Consider the following 20,291-nt stretch of genomic DNA (forward strand, 5'->3'; position numbering starts at 1 on the left):
ATTTTGTCAGCCCTATCTTTAAACTCTTATTTATTTTGTGATTTTTAAATAGAATAATAATAATAATAATAATAATAATAATAATAATAATAATAATAATAATAATAATAATAATAATAATAATAATAATAATAGCAATTAGGAATGAGACAATAGTTGCTAGAAATTGAACCTTAAATTTTTTTTTGAGTTTATAGTTTTTAAATATTGAGCCCGATATCAACGTCCAAAACTAATTGTCTAGCCTTGATCTCTATATGTCCTGACCTAATCGAATGCTTCAAAATTCACACAACTTCTTTTTCCTTTCATTCCATTCATATTCATCAAAAAATTTCAGTTAGAAAGAAAAAATGGTTCTTTCTCAAAAGCTTCACGAAGCTTTCAAAGGCACTGTAGAGAGAATCACAGGCCCAAGAACCGTTTCCGCTTTCAAAGAAAAAGGAGTTCTTAGCGTCTCCGAGTTCATCGTCGCCGGTGATAATCTCGTTGCTAAATGCCCCACTTGGTCATGGTAATTTCCATTTTCCCCCTTTTCTCAATTAGGGTTCATCGTTCCTTTCTTCTAATTGTTTTTTTTTTTTTTTTAATTTAAAAATTCTAATTGGGTATTTGGTATATTCATCATATATCTTAGCAAATATAGAAATTGTATTACTGAAACTGTTTTTGATTCATGTGGTAATGTTTTCCACTTTTTTTGATAGGGAATCGGGTGAGCCAAGCAAGAGGAAGCCATATTTACCATCTGAGAAACAATTCTTGATTACTAGAAATGGTAAGATTATGAATTTGAGAATGCTTTTTTACATATTGAGTGTTCTTTGTGATAATTGTACTAGGAAATTGCGTTCACCTTCGGGAGGTATGCTTAAATGCTATGTAGCACCGAAACCTCTGAAAATAGGCGTGTCGGATATCACAATTATTATTACGCTCAATGTATGTGTCCGTGTCCGCATCTGTGTCCATGCTTCATAGCTTAAATGAGGAAATGACACACCTCTCCACAAGTTTATGTCCTTTTTGATGCTCAATGGTTCGGTTGGTTGCTTAGATCCAAACTTAATGCACTTTGCCCTTCCTCAAACAGTGCTTTGTGGGGGGTTTAACTGCAGTCCTCCCATACAAACTGAACCATAACTGTTGTAAAAGTGTGTTTGTAATTGAGATGATGTTAAATGTTTTTTACCAAATAGGGAGGGCTTAAGTGTTTTGTAAATACCTCAAGGGAGGTTAGGTATGTGTAATTTCCCTGATTCGTATTTGTGTGCCTTTGTGTTTTGAGACCTTTCCTATTTAATGGCTGATTTTCGAAATTGTTTTGTACAAACAGTCCCTTGTCTGCGGAGAGCTGCATCTATTGAAGAAGAATATGAAGCTGCCGGAGGGGAAGTTCTACTTGATGATGAAGAGAATGATGGATGGCTAGCAACTCATGGAAAACCTAAAGGTGTTTATTCAATTAACGGGAGACATGCATATAATATTTTGTGCTGCAACTTTAATCATCTGATCTTATACTCTTGTAATTTGATTTTTCAGAAACTAAATCCGACGAAGATGAGAACTTACCTTCCATGGAAACTTTAGAAATTAGTGAAAAGAGTTCTATGAAGCCAATTTCTTCCTTCAAGGAAGGTGAGGACGATGAAGATATACCTGATATGGCAGAGTTTACAGAATATGACAACATTATTGAGACTGATCCGGTAAGTTGATACCACATATACATATTATTTAAGAAGCACAATCGCTGAATCCTAGCAGTACTACATAAATTGTCAAAATAAAACTTTCAATTTTATTTAATCATATAAATGAGGAACAGAGATAAGTATATTCTTCTATATGTAGATGTGTTTCCATTTAGTCAAAACAAGTGGAATAGGGGATAAAATAGCTGATTGAATTTGACGTGTTTAGTAAAATTAGTAGTTGAAATAAGACATAAATATAAAAGGACACAAAAAGGTATTTTTAATTAATAGATTTTCAATTAAGATAATGAAAGTAAAAAAGAGAGAAAATATGAAATGTTAAATGCTCAAAAGCTAGATGAATTGAAGCAGCGTCTCAAAAAATGCTACAACCACGCAAGGGAAAACCGTTACCTAATAAATCTAGTTTAGTATTATCAACCTTGCGAATTGAAGTAGCTACTGCATATTAGTGTTATTTGAGATGCATTTCAAATTTAGGAGCATCACTTTATCGGAATAACCTTCTACTTCTGGATTGAAAACTATTGTCACATAGATCATGTCTATTAAATTTGACATAATCTCAATCATTTGATATATTTGATATATTAATGAGATACAACAAAATTAAATTGTTATAAGATGTTAATTTTGATGTATCTCATTCACATATCAAATGATTTCTGAGTAATGCAAAATTTTATAGGTATAATCTGCTATAATAACTCTAAACCTTTCTAATACCTGATATCATTTCTTCAAATATGGTTGCCATGTGCTGTCAACTACCCATAATAATTGTTTGCTAACTTAGTAATCTTGAACTTAAGCTCATTGTTTATGATGATCGATATTTCATTTGAATTTGAGCCCTAATTTAATTAGCATTTCACTTCATGTAGGATTTTTAGATCATACTTTTAGATTGTTGCTTTTTGTTTGACACTAATTTGAGTAATGTGATTCATGTCATTTATTTTTCCTTTTGCTTATTGGCGGCCACTCTTCAGTCCACATATCTAGTAGCTCATGAACCTGATGATGATAATATTCTGCGTACCCGCACTTATGACATCAGCATCTCGTAAGATGAACTTCTATATATATATATATATATATATATATATATATATATATATATATATATATATATATATATATATATATATATATATATATATATATATATATATATATATATATATATATATATATATATATATATAAATATAAACATAAACCAACTTCATTTCAGAAACAGTTATTTCTTTGGCAATGAATTTAAAAGAAGGATCTTGCTTTTTATGCAGGTATGATAAGTATTATCAAACACCTCGTGTGTGGCTTACCGGATATGATGAGGTTTGTTTTATTCACTTGATTGTTGTAAAACATACTCAGCCACTTTTGACTCGCTTATATGATTACGGAAAAGCTACTACGACTATAATTATGAGTTTAAACTAATTAACATAACCTGTATCTAGAAGTAAAAATATCGTATCCGTAACATATGTATTATTCTTCTTATTTGGATGAATAAGGATGAAATCATTTTCACTGTTACTCTACCATTTATGAAAAACACATGGACTGCAAAAATAAAGTGTTGTGACATTAGTGTCTGAACATAAAAATTGTGAATTTTTTTTATGGCTCGATGCTTTTACGATTTAGGTTAAATGGTTATGAGAAACATAAACCTTTTCATTATTTGAAACTGCATTATTTGTCTTGTGGCAGTCAAGAATGCTATTGCAACCTGAACTTGTCCTTGAAGATGTTAGTCAAGACCATGCACGCAAAACGGTGAGATATGGCACATCATCAACACACAACACACACACACAGAAACACTTGTAGATTTGCTACAATTTATGTCAGAACAGAGCTAATTTCTAACAAAATGTTGCAGGTAACAATTGAGGACCACCCTCACTTGCCTGGAAAACATGCATCTATTCATCCTTGTCGTCATGGAGCAGTGATGAAGAAAATCATTGATGTTTTGATGTCACGAGGAGTTGAGCCTGAAGTTGACAAGTAAACCAACCCTTTTGTTTCTAATATCATATTTTACTTTCATTTCGGATATACATGCGATCCATTTAATATAAACTTCTATTTTCTCTTATAAGATGAGTCCAGGTAACACCATCCATTTTTCCATATTATATTGTATGTTCCTAATAACTGCTATAAACTTATTTCTGCAGGTATCTGTTTTTATTCTTGAAATTTATGGCTTCGGTTATTCCAACAATCGAGTATGATTACACCATGGACTTTGATCTTGGAAGCTCCAGCAATTGACTAAGGTAATTCGGATTCTTATTGTACCAGAATGGGAATTCAAGATGCATCCTCTCGTTACCACTATGAGGTGAACTGAACTTGTGATGTTAAGATTCTATTGATGATTTATACTTGTTTTTCTTTACACAAGGTAGCTGCATGTTCAAGTATAACACGAGCATAATCTCTCTTACCAAATCTTTCTTTGTTTCCGCGCTACATTAAAACTGTGAATAATCTAATCTGTGATCATAACACAGTTATTGTAAAGTTTGGTCTTTTGAGTCGTCGCTGTCTAGAATTTGGACAAATTTCCTTTTGAGATGTGTACATATTTGACATTCCACATTCTTAAGACTATGTTGCTCCCTGCAATATAAATTTATTCGCTTCGTATACCGCCGCCTTCGTGAGACTGCCTATGTTGCTCCCTGCAATATAAATATATTGGATTTCTAGTATGTTTTAAGTTTTAGAATCCACTGATCAATCGTTAGTTGGTCCAGTGGTGATTGGCGCTGGATTTAGTAGGGAGAACTACGGTTCAATTCTCTGGAACTGCGATTGGGAGGGGGCTTGACCCACTTGATGTTAGAACTGATCCTCGAACCGGACTATACTGGTGATGATAAGCAAAAAAAAAAAGGTTTTAGAATCCAAACACTAAAAACCATGCGCTAGATCTTAGAATTTAAGAGTGTGTTTGGATGAAATATTTTAATAAGGAAAAGTAATTTTTTTTGAAGAAATTTTAAATGATTTGACCTAGATCTTAGAATTTAAGAGTGTGTTTGGATGAAATATTTTAATAAGGAAAAGTAATTTTTTTTGAAGAAATTTTAAATGATTTGACCAAAATTTAATATTTGGATAAAAAAATAAGAATTGTTAAAATGATGTAAATTTATTAAATATTTCAAGAAATTTCAAATGACACCAAAAAGAAAAGAATGAGGAAAAGTAATATTTTTTTAAAATTTTTTAAATGATTTGATCAAAATTCAATATTTGGATAAAAAAAATGGAGAATTGTTAAGATGATGTAAATTTATTAAATATTTCAAGGAATTTCAAATGACACTAAAAAGCAAAGAATTTGAAATTACTCTTTCACTCTATTATATAATGTTAATAATTGTTTATTATTATTTTTTTTTAAATTTTGTAAATAAGCCTTTAATAATTTTAAATTATACCAATTGGTCCTTTTAAAATTTCATAAATTGCAAAATAGTTTCTAATTTTCATATTTTAAATTTGATCTAAAAGTTTTAAAATTTATAAAAATATTAAAAAATATTTGAATTATTTAGAATAAATCTTTTTACTATAACCAAATAATTGTTTTTAAAATAAATGAATTTTAATTAAACTATTTGAATTATCCAGAATTTAGAATTTTTAAAAAAATTCTAATTACATTATCAAAACACACTCAAAAGAATATTTTTAAATTCTCCAAAGCCACAAAACAATTGTAAGGGATCAAAATGTTCCAAATACTTAGATTAACTTATTATTATTATTTTTTGGTTTATCACCACCGGTTTAGTCTGATTCAGGGGTCAGTTCTAGCATCAAATGGTTCCAGCCACCTCCCGATCGCAGTTGCAACTGTGGTTCTCCCTAAACACAAGAGGTAACTTGTCCATTAAACACACTAAGTTTCTTGTATTGCTTACAAGAAATAAAACTATTTATAAATCTACTTATATCCAATATTCAAATCCAACATTACAAGAGGTAACTTGTCTCGACCTTTATAGCTTTAGTGATTCAGTTTTTGAATTTTCTCATAAACAAAAACCAAAAACGAAAATCCAATTCAGTACCAGTACCACCACCACCATACTCCAAAGATTTACATCATTTAATTTCTCTTAGAAATGATACACATAATCCAACTCAGTATCAACCCTTCATGTGCCCCATGTGACAAGTAATAAAGTCACAAGTAAAGACCATCTCCACAAATATTATTTTATGAATTTTTATAAAACATATAATTAATTATCTATAATATAAGAAAATTTGATGTTTTGAAAAATTCAAAAGTACCATTTGCTCTTTTTTTGCCACATCATGAAATTAGGGGCAAATTTGGTTCAAAATCAAAAAATTTGGACCAATTTCGCTATTGAACCAATTTAGTTACTATAATTATGTATGTTTTATTTGCCTTTATGCAATATTTTTTCCTTCGTTTTCATCCGTGATAAAGTGACAAGTAAAGATCATCTCCACAAAGATTATTTTATGAGTATCAGAGTAAGACTACCTTCAAACTAAACAACGGTAAGAGGACACCATCAAGCTATCCTCCAAACTTCAACGGACTACTCCTCATTACCTGCGCATTACCCACGTGGAGGCAATATTCAAATAGAAAGTGTGAGTATTTCATAATCATTATGTAAGCCATAAGGAACATATATAGTTGTAAACAAATAACCAACCACACATATACTAATACAACATATCTATCATATACGCATACTTACTCACAGCTACACATTATCACCTATTCACAACATCACCATATGATTCAAGCATAATTATCAGTTAGATACACCACATCGGAAATAATCAATAACATCAAATCATGCATCATCACAACAATGCAATGCAACAACGATGGACTCATGCATGTGGTACCAATTTGTCACCGAAGAATCCGTCATCGTCTTCCAAAGATCCCCACCATAGGATCGATTCCCGCTTGGAACCGAAGCTCAACACAAAACGCTCTCAATCCACACACTGGAATTAAGGCCAACACTGGACCAAAGGTCCTACAACATCACTGGACTATTGTTCTACAAATATGCTATGAATGAATGATGCTCAATATCACAAAATCAACGACCACGGCTAGTCAAAACGGCATGATCATTCATGTATTCATCAAAGTCATGTCATCATTTAAACACACAACATCACAAGCATCTTATTCAACGCAACACATTTAGCAATTAATCATGTTACCAATCAACACAACAATATTCACCAAAGTCAAGTATAGGAACACGAGAATTCACAAAGTCAAGTTTCATACAAAATGCGTCTTAAACCTACCCAAATGTGCACAGTAAATTCCAGAAAATTCTCAAAAATTATAATAAAATATAAGTTGACATATTCTAAAATCGTTTTTCAAAAATAAGAATCTTCATTTTCGGGGACCGCGCTAAGCACGCCCTCTTCTGGAAATTATTTTTCAGAGCCCGCTGAGTACCAAATACCGCGCTAAGCATGCTACAAAATTATGCAGAAAATTTCTGCGCGACCTACATCATACCAGAACCAAATCTTTGCCCAAAAATTGATTTTAATAATTATTTTTCTGCGATTTAAGGTCTATTAACCTAGTTCTAACATAGATTAACTATTCTTAACTCAAAAACACAATTATTCATCATATCTCCATCAATCTCCATTAAACCCTAGACCTTCAAATCCCTAAACATGGTGGATTTAACTCTAGATGATGTTATCATTCATCAATACAACAATCAACAATATCACACAACATAGTAGTCATACAATCTCAACAAATTCATCATCATTCATCAATTTCATCAAATATGACAAAATTATCCCAAACCCCAACATACATTTATCAACCCCTTAAATCAAACATAATAAGCACGATAACCCCCCACCTTAGATTATTAGCCGAACAAATTCTCTTTTCAAATTCCTATGGTTGATCTCTCTCTCTCTCTCTCTCTCTCTCTCTCTCTCTCTCTCTCTCTCTCTCTCTCTCTCTCTCTCTCTCTCTCTCTCTCTCTCTCTCTCTCTCTCTCTCTCTCTCTCTCTCTCTCTCTCTCTCTCTCTCTCTCTCTCTCTCTCTCTCCTTTTCTTTTTTCACGTTTCTCCAAATTCTACGTCGAATAAACAATCTCCCCTATTTCCCTTTTTTACCTAGTTAGCCTTAGAACCCCTATTATGAACTTCCAATTAAGCCCTTTCTAACTCTTCCTCATTACCTCTTATTTTATTTAAATAATAATGCTAATTAGAAATTATATTATTATTCTAATTAACACCTCAACTCTACTACCCCACACACATTACATAAACAACACGCGTCACACATTATCAACTATAAATCACCGTGATTCATATAATCACACCAAAAACATCAAATAATCAAATAAATAATTAAATCAAAATACCGGGATGTTACAGAGAGAGTGTACGATGAAGTATCCAATAATTTACAATCAGTAAAATAAACAAAAAGTCGCGTTTCTAATTTGATTTGAAAGTTCGACTATGCTTAATTTAAGATTTATCGAGTATTTGTGATGTTTCAAAATATTGCACGATTTGAAAGCAGAACTTAACCTATAGGTGTTTTAAGTTCTCATTAAATTCAAACTATTAAATTTATAACTTGTTCATTCACCATATGGATCTAAATCTTATTTCTAAGTATATAGGTTAGTTAATGTTTCCATTAAAGTACTCCACCATATTAATTAGCATCTTGAGTTTCATTTACCAAGTGGATTAACAAATTAACAAATTGGATTTGCATTAATTGTGAAGTTAGTTACATGATAGTTATATGAGGTTGTAACTAACTCTAACAACCAGTCATCAACCCATTATAGCAGGTTAACAACCATATCAACTATTGATGTTGTGACTTGTTACTCAAGTAACCGGTTATGCATGAATCTCATCTCAACCGTCCAATGAAAGAAAGAGAAACAATCTGAATCCCATATATGTTCCACAAGTCATACACACACCCTCTCATTTGCATTCAAACATTTTCCTCTCATTTCTTTGAGAACAGTTGAAACAATGAAAGAAAGAAGTGCAAGAATGAAAGAAAAGGTTGAAGGAGAAGGAAGCAACAAGGTTGCTGAAGCAAAAAGCAGTTACAATCTTCAACCCTTACCAATTAGCAACGAAGATATACTATTCTGCATTGACATCGATCCTGAATCTGTCCCTCGTTTCGACGCCATTAAACAAGCCATCCTTCTCTTCGTCCATGCCAAACTCACCATCAATCCTCGACACCGTTTCGCTTTTGCCACTCTCTCCGATTCCGTTTCATCGGTAATTACATGTTTTGTTAGTATCTGCACTATCTACTACTGTATTTTCTTGAAACATTTTTTTTTTTCATTTCAATGATTATTACAGCTGAGGAAAGAGTTTAGCAGCGACATTGAGTCAACAATTGCAGCAACGCGAGGGCTTTCGGCTGCTACATCTAGCACTCAACCAGAGCTTACAACCAGATTCTATTCTACTGCAGATCGGCAGTGCGACCACAACATGAGTGGCTCGTGAGCCAGAAGCTCTTCACTATGGATATCTTGTACCTTCATGACAAACCTGGACCCGACAATTGCCCTCAAGAGGTCTATGATGCATTGGTAGAAATTCTTGAACATGTTTCAAACTACCAGGGTTATATCTATGCGAACGGATATGGATCAGCAAAGGTTCTTTACGTTCACGTGTTAATTCTTTTGTTGCATCCTCAGCAGCGCTGTGCCCAAGAGTACCTTCACATACCTAAAGCACTTGCAAAGAAGGGTCGTTGAAAATGCTCCAATATCCACCCATTGAGAATGACATGGTCCTTTTAGTTCTCCAATATCATTTAGGTTACTGGTTTATTGTGGTAATTTTCTGTAAACAATTCAATTTGCATCTTATATGAGAAAATGTGTATAGGTTTGAGGTGTATAGTTAATACATATACCATATTACCAATTGTAGAATGATAACAGAAGTTCCTCTTATCATAAAATGCTATAATTTTTTCCTCTTGGTCCATATTCTGTTTTTCTTAATGAGCATTTGTAGTCACAATTCTTAAAGGGTGTGTGTCTTGGTGTTGAAAACAAAAGATAGAGGTATTTGAGGGTTTGTATGCTTTGTAGTCCCTTTTAATTATGTGAAGAATGAAGTGAGTAGAATCTAGTGAAGCTAGATCATACAAAAAATGTGATTGTAAGATCTTAAATGGTGTCATAGCAGCACTGTTATGTTAAAAAAAATTATACCAATACTCGGTCCATGGCAAGGCAGCAGACCATTTGGCTGGACAGTGAAACACAAGACAATGCAAATACATTTCCAAACATTTGTTCAATGCCTCGGATTGTCCGTCAGGTTGTGGATGATAAGCAGAACTCATAGCTAACGTAGTACCTTGCTTGCAATTTAAACAAATGTCTCCGAAAAGAATTGGTGAAGACTCGATCTCTATGGGACACAATTGAGTTTGGCATTGCCATGTAGTTTAACAATGTTATGCATAAAGACCTCTGCAATATGAACGAAAACAGATTGGTAAAATCTGCACAATCTATGTAAATGATTCCGTTTAAACACAAAATAACATAAATGATCTAAATCACAAATGCATTACACAGATGCATTCAAATCTCTGAGCATTTAACATATAGTAGACTTTCATTTTTATACTCTGAGCATTTAACTTATAGTAGACTTTCATTTTTATACTCTGAGCATTTAACTTATAATAGACTTTCATTTTTAAGCCCAGAAATTCACAATGCTGAGTTTTCCATTTTCAGAAAGAAAGAGTGTTTGCAAAGTATTCAAGAATTACTAATAAGCATGTGCATAAAATTATTCTCTCACTATGTTCACTTTCACCTTCCAAACCACTCCATCTATTCTACATCCAGTGCCAGATACCGGCTTTGAGACTTTCTATAGTCGGTTCTTCTTCCTCAAATAACTCATATGTCTATATCTTAACCCCAATAATAAAATAAATTCTTTGCACAAACATTTTGCAAAATGCGTGTGACATATCATTTTATGTCATGTCTTTCTTCAAAGATAACGGTCTCTCGATTAAGATATCTGAATAGGCTTAAATAATAGGACTTAAACATAGTAAGAATAAATTTATTCTTAAACATAGGTTGGTCTGATAGGTTTTAAAGGCTTTTTTGTGGCCCGTAGTCTAAAAAAGTTTAGGCCTTTTCTATTTTAAAAAAAGTTTGACCTAACATGAGCCTGTATAGGCTAGACCGCAGGCCTCTGTTAGCCGGCTTGACCTATTCCCACCCCTACCCACAATACTTTAGAAGTGGGTCATGCTTATTTTGGCACTCATTAGTACGAAGATGCAACTCTGTAAAAATTACAGAAGTATACCTCCAGACGTGTTTTGAGTGATATTAGCGCGCCAAATTTTCTTCCTTCCTCATTTCCAGCAGACCTCATTCTAAAACAAAAAAAGGTGTGTTTAAGAAACTCTAAATCCGCAATTTTTAACCTTTCTCAAACTTTCTATAACATTGCGCCTAATCCAAGAGATATATGAATTACTACTCAAGTCCATTCAATCCAAGAACTTTCACTTTCCACATTTGATAAATTTTTTCATTTCTCTTCTTTTTTGATTTGTGATGTATGCATCTAAATAGGTTGTTTAAGATACATTTGGTTTTAGTTACACTCATAATACATAGTTTATTAAGGAATGAACTGACAAATTTTGATGTTTAGAGCATAAGTCATGTTGGATTTATGATATTTCTGCCATTTTTGTGTTTCAACTTTTACGAAAGTGCACTTTCATATTTTATCTAAATTTGATTTTCCAGAGTTACGAAAGTGAACTTCCACATTTTCCTTGCATTGTTTAATTTTGTCTACTTTATCTACATTGTTTAATTTTTCATTTTTATCATCTGGGTTTAATTTTGTCTATTTTGTCTTCATTGTTTGAGTCATAATAGAGTGTCTCTGCATGCATCTATTCGTTGGGAGAGAGCCAGACCCTTGAGACCACTAGTTGGTGCCAATTCATTTGATCCAGAAGCATCCACTTCCAGAGTTTAGGTGTCTACAACTTCATCTTTCCAAAAGCACGTGTCACTTGTTGCAGTCTCTGAAGTCCATTTTGATCAGCCTAATACTGACATTTCCGTTCATGATGTCGTTTTTGAGGTTTTTTGAGAAGGCCCCTATGACAATTCGCTACTATCTCTGTAAGCAAACCATGTTGTTAGGCTTGTATGGGGTAGAGAGGTAAATTAAATCTATATTTATTCTTTGAAATATATGTGTTATAATATTTGAAATTTCTAAGGATGATGTATTTTTTTTGCAATATCATGATGCTTTAAAATGCATCAATCATGGTAGGAAGATTGTGAATTACAATAACTCGTGGATTAATGGTTTTATGATGTCATACAATTATTTGAGATGCAACATTTATGCATGACTAATTATATTTTTATTAACCTTGGTATTATGTCATCTTTTGTGGAGAGATAACACTCTGAGATATCATCTCTTCATCTTCGATTGGTGAGATGTTCATCACACTGGATGATGTATCACCCCTGCTACATTTTTTGATTAGGGGAAACTTATTAAACCACTACAAAATCACCAGACCTAATGCACCAGATATGATGTTGACCTATTTGAGAGCTAACCCATAGGATGCCCAAAAGTAGATCGATGACACCAGAGGGTGTTATCCTAGATTTGCATTTTTTGGAGGAGATGTACGAAAACCACTTGGATGCAAAAATGAAGGTCGATGGTGATGATGCATATGTTTTACATCATAAAGCATGTGCATTAAGGTCATATCTCATGTATTTGGTTGACATGTCCATATATGTGGACAAAAGTTCTTATTATGTCGATGTGGTTTACCTTAGATACTTCACTGACTTTAAGAGTATTCATGAGTACTATTGGAGTACCACTTTGAAAATTCTAGTAACTCACGCGATGTCTTACTGGATGTTATAACATCCACAATAACACAAAATAATACTTTAAGACAGAAAAGCATAAAACAGTAAAGAACACAGAGAATTGTTTACCCAGTTCGATATACAACAATACCTACTCTGGGGGCTACCAAGCCAGGGAGGGAATCCAATATAAGCAGTATTAATTCAGAGCTAAACTCTCCCGTTGACAACTCCTCACTTAAGACCTACCCAATGCAATTCCAATCTAGTGCTAGACCTGAGTATCTCCACTCACTCCCCCTCAATCACAGTAGTGATTACAAAAAGACTTTAATCAAAACAGAGAAGACACATTTCAAAAACACACCTTGATCTTGCTTAAAAGCTTCAATCAAGAGACACACACTCATGCTTAAAAGCTTAGAGTGACAAAATACAAAAACAACCTATTCCAATACAATCACCAAAAGACAATTGCTTGGAGTACAAGAGACTAAACACACAGACACAGAACTATGGTTCTTCACAATTAAAATCTATGCGTTCCAAATTAGGATTGCAGTCTTCTTATATGCAGCTTTTTGGGCCTCGGGCTTTCCTCGAAAAAAATTAGGGTTAACCAAGTTAACTTAATTCACACGTCATCAGGCTGTTACAGAATATGCTGTATACGAAATCTTCTAGGAGAAATATTCAGCACACAATAAAATGTTTCCTAAATTGTAGATTGAGAGAAATCAGGAAACATAATAGTAAAACATAACAGCTCCTGCTGTCAAACATGGATGTCATGACATCGGTCATGACATTCACTAAAAACATGTATTAGCTTAAACATATGCAACCTGCATAACACCATATAAAGCATGTCATGACATTTTTCAAGACATTAAACACCCAGGTATGCTTTACCACAAATGCAGTCAACATGAAAACATCTATAATCTCCCCCTTTGGCAAATTTTGGCTAAAATATCCTGTCTCACCACATCAGAGAAACACTTGCACCAAAAAACACACAACCACACACCATCAAAGCTAATACAATACAACATACCACACAATTATGCAATCACTACTACTACCATTAGCATGCATACATCAACCACAACTACTGCTTCATCTACAACAAACATCAAAGCACATAACATGGTAATACTACCACTACAACCATACCACTTGAACATCTGTCAAGTATAACAGAAATAAACTGTTATACTACACACAATTAAATAGATCAATGCAAAACAAGCTATCAGAATTGTTGATCACACACACTTGTTGTTCTGGGGTGACATTACTACTCCCCCTGTTTGGCTAGAAAAGTTGACAAAGCAAACTTACCCCTTCTCTTTTTATTTTTATTTTTTTTTATATTTTTAAAGAGATCTATGGTTCCTCATAGATACATATTCCTAACTTGTTCATAAGTTTTCAAATGTTGCATCAAGAGCTTTGGTAAATATGTCAGCTAGCTGAAGTTTAGTGGATACATGTTCCAAGCAGATCACTTTGTCTTCTACAAGTTCTCTAATAAAGTGATGTCTAATATCAATATGTTTGATTCTGCTATGCTGAATTGGATTCTTGGAGATGTTGATAGCACTGAGATTGTCACAGTATAAAGTCATGACATTCTGTGTAACATTGTATTCAGTCAGCATTTGTTTCATCCAAACCAGTTGAGAACAACTACTACCAGCTGCTATGTATTCTGCTTCAACAGTTGATAACGAGACACAATTCCACTTCTTGCTAAACCATGATATGAGATTGTTTCCTAAGAAGAAACACCCTCTAGATGTGCTTTTTCTATCATCAGCACTTCCAGCCCAGTCAGCATCACAATACCCAGACAGGATAGGGTCACACCCGTGAGTGTATAATATGCCATAGTCAGAAGTTCTATTTACATATTTTAAGATTCTCTTGACTTGGTTTATGTAACTTACCTTGGGTTCTGCTTGATATCTAGCACATACTCCTAATGCGAATGCAATATCTGGTCTGCTGGCTGTTAGATATAGTATATTTCCTATCATGCTCCTATACAAACTCTGGTCAACACTCGTGCCACCTTCATCTTTAGATAACTTTAAGTGTGTTGGTGCAGGAGTGTTTTTGTGACTAGCATTATCCATTCCAAACTTTTTGACAATGTTCTTGGCATATTTGCTTTGAGATAGAAATATGGAGTCTTCCATTTGCTTAATTTGTAGCCCAAGGAAGTATGTCAATTCTCCAACCATACTCATTTCAAACTCAGTTTGCATTTGACTGACAAAGTGTTTTACCATTCCATCTGACATTCCACCAAACACTATGTCATCCACATATATCTGAGCAATCATGATTCTTCCATCTTCATTCTTTACAAAGAGAGTTTTGTCTATTCCTCCTTTCCTATATCCATTTGTGGTCAGAAATTCAGTCAATCTCTCATACCAAGCTCTGGGAGCTTGCTTTAAACCATAGAGAGCCTTTCTTAGTTTGTAGACATGGTTAGGCAGATTTGGATCAGCAAAGCCTTTAGGTTGTTCCACATACACTTCCTCATTCAAGTATCCATTCAAAAAGGCACTTTTTACATCCATCTGATATAGCTTGAACTTCAGGATACAGGCTACTCCTAGAAGTAATCTGGTTGACTCAAGTCTTTCCACAGGGGCAAAGGTCTAATCAAAGTACACTCCTTCTACTTGAGTGTATCCTTGAGCTACCAATCTTGCTTTGTTTCTAGTTATGTCTCCTTGTTCATCAGATTTGTTCTTGTATATCTACTTGGTACCAATAATATTGGTTCCTTCAGGTCTAGGCACCAGTTCCCATACTTCATTTCTTTTGAACTGTTCAAGTTCATCTTGCATGTCACTGGTCCAAAATTCATTTGTCAAGGCTTCCTTCATATTCTTTGGTTCAATTTTGGATACAAAGCATGAGTTGGCAATGGTTCTTCTTGATCTGGTCTTTATGCCACTGTTAGGATCACCTATGATAAGTTCCTTAGGATGATCTTTCTGAATTCTGATAGATGGATCTTTGTTGATTGCTTTAGGTTCAGGTTCAGAGGGAGAATCATTATTGTCTTCAGGTTGGTCTGACTTCTCAGCTTGAATTTCAAGGAATGTTCCAACATCCTCTATGACATCGAATTCTCCATGTCGGTCATCAACAATAACATTGATGGATTCCATCAAGACTTGTATTCTGGTGTTAAATACTCTATATGCTCTGCTGTTTGTGGAGTATCCCAGGAATATACTTTCATCACTTTTGGAATCCATTTTCCTTCCTTGTTCACGATCTGTCAAGATATAACACTTGCTTCCAAATACATGAAAGTACTTAACATTTGGTTTCTTTCCTCTCCACAGTTCATACAGAGTGGAGGAAGTTCCTTTCCTCAATGTGTCTCTGTTATGGACATAGAAGGCTGTGTTCATTGCTTTAGCCTATTAGTACATAGGCAGCTTCTTTGCATGGATAATAGCTCTGGCTAATTCTTGTATAGTCCTATTTTTCCTTTCTACTACTCCATTTTGTTGAGGTGTGATAGGTGAGGAAAATTCATGACTGATTCCTTCAGAATAGCGGAATTCAGCAAATTTGGCATTCTCAAACTCCTTTCCATGAACACTCCTTATTCTGATTATAACACTTTGCTTTTCTCTTTGCAGTCTTGTGCATAGGTCCTTGAACACCTCAAACACATCTGATTTTTCTCTGATGAAGTTTATCCACGTGTATCTGAAGTAATCATCAACCACCACATATGCATACCTTTTCCCTCCAAGACTTTCTACTTGCATTGGTCCCATTAGATCCATATGTAGTAGTTCCAGAGTATTGGAAGTAGTGAGTTGATTAATCTTTGGATGAGACATCTTGGTTTGTTTGCCAGCCTGACATTCTCCGCATACTTTACCTTCATCAATCTGTAGCTTTGGAATTCCTCTCACATCTTCCTTGTTTATGATCTTCTTCATTCCTCTCAGATGTAGATGACCTAGTTTTTGATGCCACAGCCTTACCTCTTTTTCTTCTTTTGCCAAGGAGCATATAGATGAATGACTTATGGTTTTAGGTCCCCACAAGTAACAATTGTCTTTGGATCTGACTCCTTTCACGACCTCCACATTTTCTTCATTAGTGACTACACATTCATCTTTGGTAAATCTAACTTTTAAACATTGATCACACAGTTGACTGATGTTGATTAAATTTGCAGCTAGTCCTTTTACCAGCAGAACAATGTCTAGTTGGGGAGCTCCAGAACATCCTAGTTTTCCTACCCCTTTGATCTCTCCTCTGGCTCCATCACCAAAAGTCACATAGCTAGTGGAATGAGGCTTGATATCTTTTAACATGTTCTTCATTCTAGTCATGTGTTTTGAACATCCACTATCAAAATACCAGTCTCCTTTGGTTGACACCCTCAAGGAAGTGTGTGCAATTAAGGCAGAAGCTTTAGCAACCCATTGTTGTTTCTTGATAGGATCATGCTGCTTGGGCTTGTGCTGAGCTATTTGATAAGGGTAACCATATAGTTTGAAGCGAAAAGGTTTTAGGTGTCCAAACCTTCCACAGTAGTGGCATCTCCATCTTTGAAATTTCTTTTTTGTTTGGTTCCTGAGTCTCTTTCCATGATGTCGTGACATCGGTCCTGACATCTGGTTTACCAGGTGAGCTTCAGGTTTTGACCTTTTGAATCCTAAATTGGATTCAGACTTTCCCATAAATCCTAATCCAAACATGTTACCTACTTCCTGTCCAAGCTCCAGAATCTTTTCCAAGGAGTTAGTTCCATTGTTCAACATTCTGATCGATTTTGACATTTGATCTAGTTTGAAGTTTAGCATGCTGACTTCACCATTGAGATAGACTATGGTTGCCAGATGTTCTTTCTTCTCAGCTTCCAACTCTTCTATAAGTTTCCTTTGCTTCTCCCTTATCTTAGACACTTCAACACTCTTGACACACAACTCATTGTATGAGGCTGCAATTTCTTCAAAGGTAGACCCATCTTTACTGGATTTGTAATCAGGTGTACATACACTAGTTAGTGCTGCACATTTCTCTTCAGTATCACTCTCAGAATCTCCATCAGACCAAGTGACAGACAGCCCTTTCTTATGCTCCTTGAGGTAGGTAGGACATTCAGCTCTAATGTGTCCATATCCTTCACATCCATGGCACTGAACCCCTTTGCCTTGATTGGGCTTCTCTTCAGCTTTAGATCTTCTGCTATGATCATAGGTCTTGCTGATTTCATAGGAAGTGTTCTTGACATTGGGTCTGGACTTCTGATCAACCCTTTTAATGAACCTGTTGAATTATTTTCCAAGCATGGCTATGGCTTTTGATAAATTTTCATCACTTCTACCATTGCTTTCTCTAGAATTATCTTCATTGTTGGAAACAAAAGCTATGCTCTTGTTCTTCTTTTCAACAATGTCACAAATACTCATCTCAATGGTTTGTAGAGAACCAATGAGTTCATCCATCTTCCTGTTGCTGATGTCTTGAGCTTCTTCTATAGCAGTCACCTGTATAACAAATCTCTTAGGCAGTGATCTAAGGATCTTTCTTACCAGCTTTTCTTTAGACATTTTTTCTCCTAAGGCTCCTGAGGTATTTTCAATCTCAAGGATATTCATGTAGAACTCATGAATGGTCTCATCCTCTTTCATCTTGAGATTTTCAAATTTGGTGGTAAGCATTTGAAGTTTAGACATCTTCACTATGGATGTGCCTTCATGAGCTGTTTTGAGAATATCCCAAACTTTTTTAGCCAGATCACAATGATGCACAAGTCTGAATATGTTATTGTCTATTCCATTGAACAAAGCATTTAGTGCCTTGGAATTGCCCAAAACCAGCTCTTCCTCAGTTCTGCTCCATTGTTCTTCAGGAATTAGAACAGTGGTTCCATCTTCTATTACCTTCTCAGGATGTTTCCATCCATTTTCCATAGCTCTCCAGGCTTTGTTGTCCATAGACTTTAGAACAACTACCATACGAGGTTTCCAATAGTCATAGTTAGTGCCATCCAGAATGGGCGGTCTATTCCCAAACACTAACAACTCCTTCTCCATAGTACCAGAATTTTGTTGTCCCTAGATCTCACCCAGATATAAACAGGCAGGGTGCCTGCTCTAATGCCAATTGAAAATTCTAGTAACTCACACGCGATGTCTTACTGGATGTTATAACATCCACAATAACACAGGATAATACTTTAAGACAGAAAAACATAAAACAATAAAGAACACAGAGAATTGTTTACCCAGTTCGGTATACAACAATACCTACTCTGGGGGCTACCAAGCCAGGGAGGGAATCCAATATATAGCAGTGATTACAAACAGACTTTAATCAAAACAGAGAAGACACACTTCAAAAACACACCTTGATCTTGCTTAAAAGCTTCAATCAAGAGACACACACTCGTGCTTAAAAGCTTAGAGTGACAAAATACAAAAACAACCTATTCCAATACAATCAACAAAAGACAATTTCTTGGAGTACAAGAGACTAAACACACACACACACAAAACTATGGTTCTTCACAATTAAAATCTCTGCGTTCTAAATTATGATTGCAGTCTTCTTATATGCAGCTCTTTGGGCCTCGGGCTTTCCAAGAAACAAATTACGGTTAACCAAGTTAACCTAATTCACACGTCATCAGGCTGTTACAGAATATGCTGTATACGAAATCTTCTAGGAGAAATATTCAGCACACAATAAAATGTTTCCTAAATTGTAGATTGAGAGAAATCAGAAAACATAATAGTAAAACATAACAGCTCCTGCTGTCAAACATGGATGTCATGACATCTACCATGACATTCACTAAAAACCTGTATTAACTTAAACATATGCAACCTGCATAACACCATATAAAGCATGTCATGACATTTTTCAAGACATTAAGCACTCAGGTATGTTTTACCACAAATGCAGTCAACATGAAAACATCTACACACTTGTTTAGTTTATTTGTACTCATAGTTACGTTAATCTTATCTTTGGAAGAATAGAAAATGACAACAAACAATATACTATTTACAATAATATATTTACATCCTTACTGTTACTAATATTTTATTACACTTGTGTTACATCGTTACTAATATTTTACCTGAATCATTTTCAGGCATGAATCCTCTCTCACTTTCCATGTATCTTTGGTTGGTCATATGCGGGTGACTACTTTGAGGGTTTCCCTCGTGCTTACACATACGTCCCACTTAGATGGAATACTGTAATCGATCCGTTCTAAGTGTTTCTTGACGACATTGTAGCAGATGATATACACTACACTCCGTACAATGATCACCGTCAAATGTGTCCATTGGATGACATAGCCTTCTACTCCTAATGGATGGCTTACGGGTTACGCCCGATGCATCAATATCTGCATGAGCGTGTCCTACACTAGTTCAAGTTTCAACAGGGTATTCCAAGAGACCCTTTTGCGTCTTCTCCTCCCGCTATGGTTTGCAAAGGTGTTGATGCGATGTTTTATGATTTCTATAATCATTTTTGGTTCTAGTGGAAT

At 34.6% G+C, this 20,291-nt stretch overlaps 1 protein-coding gene and 1 pseudogene across 2 annotated transcripts; both read left to right on the forward strand.

The window, feature by feature from the left end:
• Positions 1-222: 222 nt before the first annotated feature.
• LOC131616838 (autophagy-related protein 3) lies at positions 223-4,344 on the forward strand. Of its 2 annotated transcripts, XM_058888293.1 has the most exons (10): positions 223-514; positions 708-778; positions 1,337-1,453; positions 1,546-1,712; positions 2,714-2,787; positions 3,014-3,065; positions 3,447-3,512; positions 3,619-3,746; positions 3,920-4,021; positions 4,150-4,344. In XM_058888293.1, exons 1-9 carry the CDS (start codon positions 354-356, stop codon positions 4,014-4,016), a joined length of 933 nt encoding a protein of 310 aa, XP_058744276.1. In that variant the 5' UTR covers positions 223-353; the 3' UTR covers positions 4,017-4,021; positions 4,150-4,344. The 2 variants fall into 2 exon arrangements, with proteins under 2 accessions (XP_058744276.1, XP_058744275.1); XM_058888292.1 differs by having other exon boundaries at positions 3,920-4,344.
• Positions 4,345-8,791: 4,447 nt separating this feature from the next.
• Positions 8,792-9,578, forward strand: LOC131618595 (uncharacterized; annotated as a pseudogene).
• Positions 9,579-20,291: the final 10,713 nt, after the last annotated feature.

Source organism: Vicia villosa, linkage group LG7, assembly GCF_029867415.1.
Source record: "Vicia villosa cultivar HV-30 ecotype Madison, WI linkage group LG7, Vvil1.0, whole genome shotgun sequence".
Classification (NCBI taxonomy): Eukaryota; Viridiplantae; Streptophyta; class Magnoliopsida; order Fabales; family Fabaceae; genus Vicia; species Vicia villosa.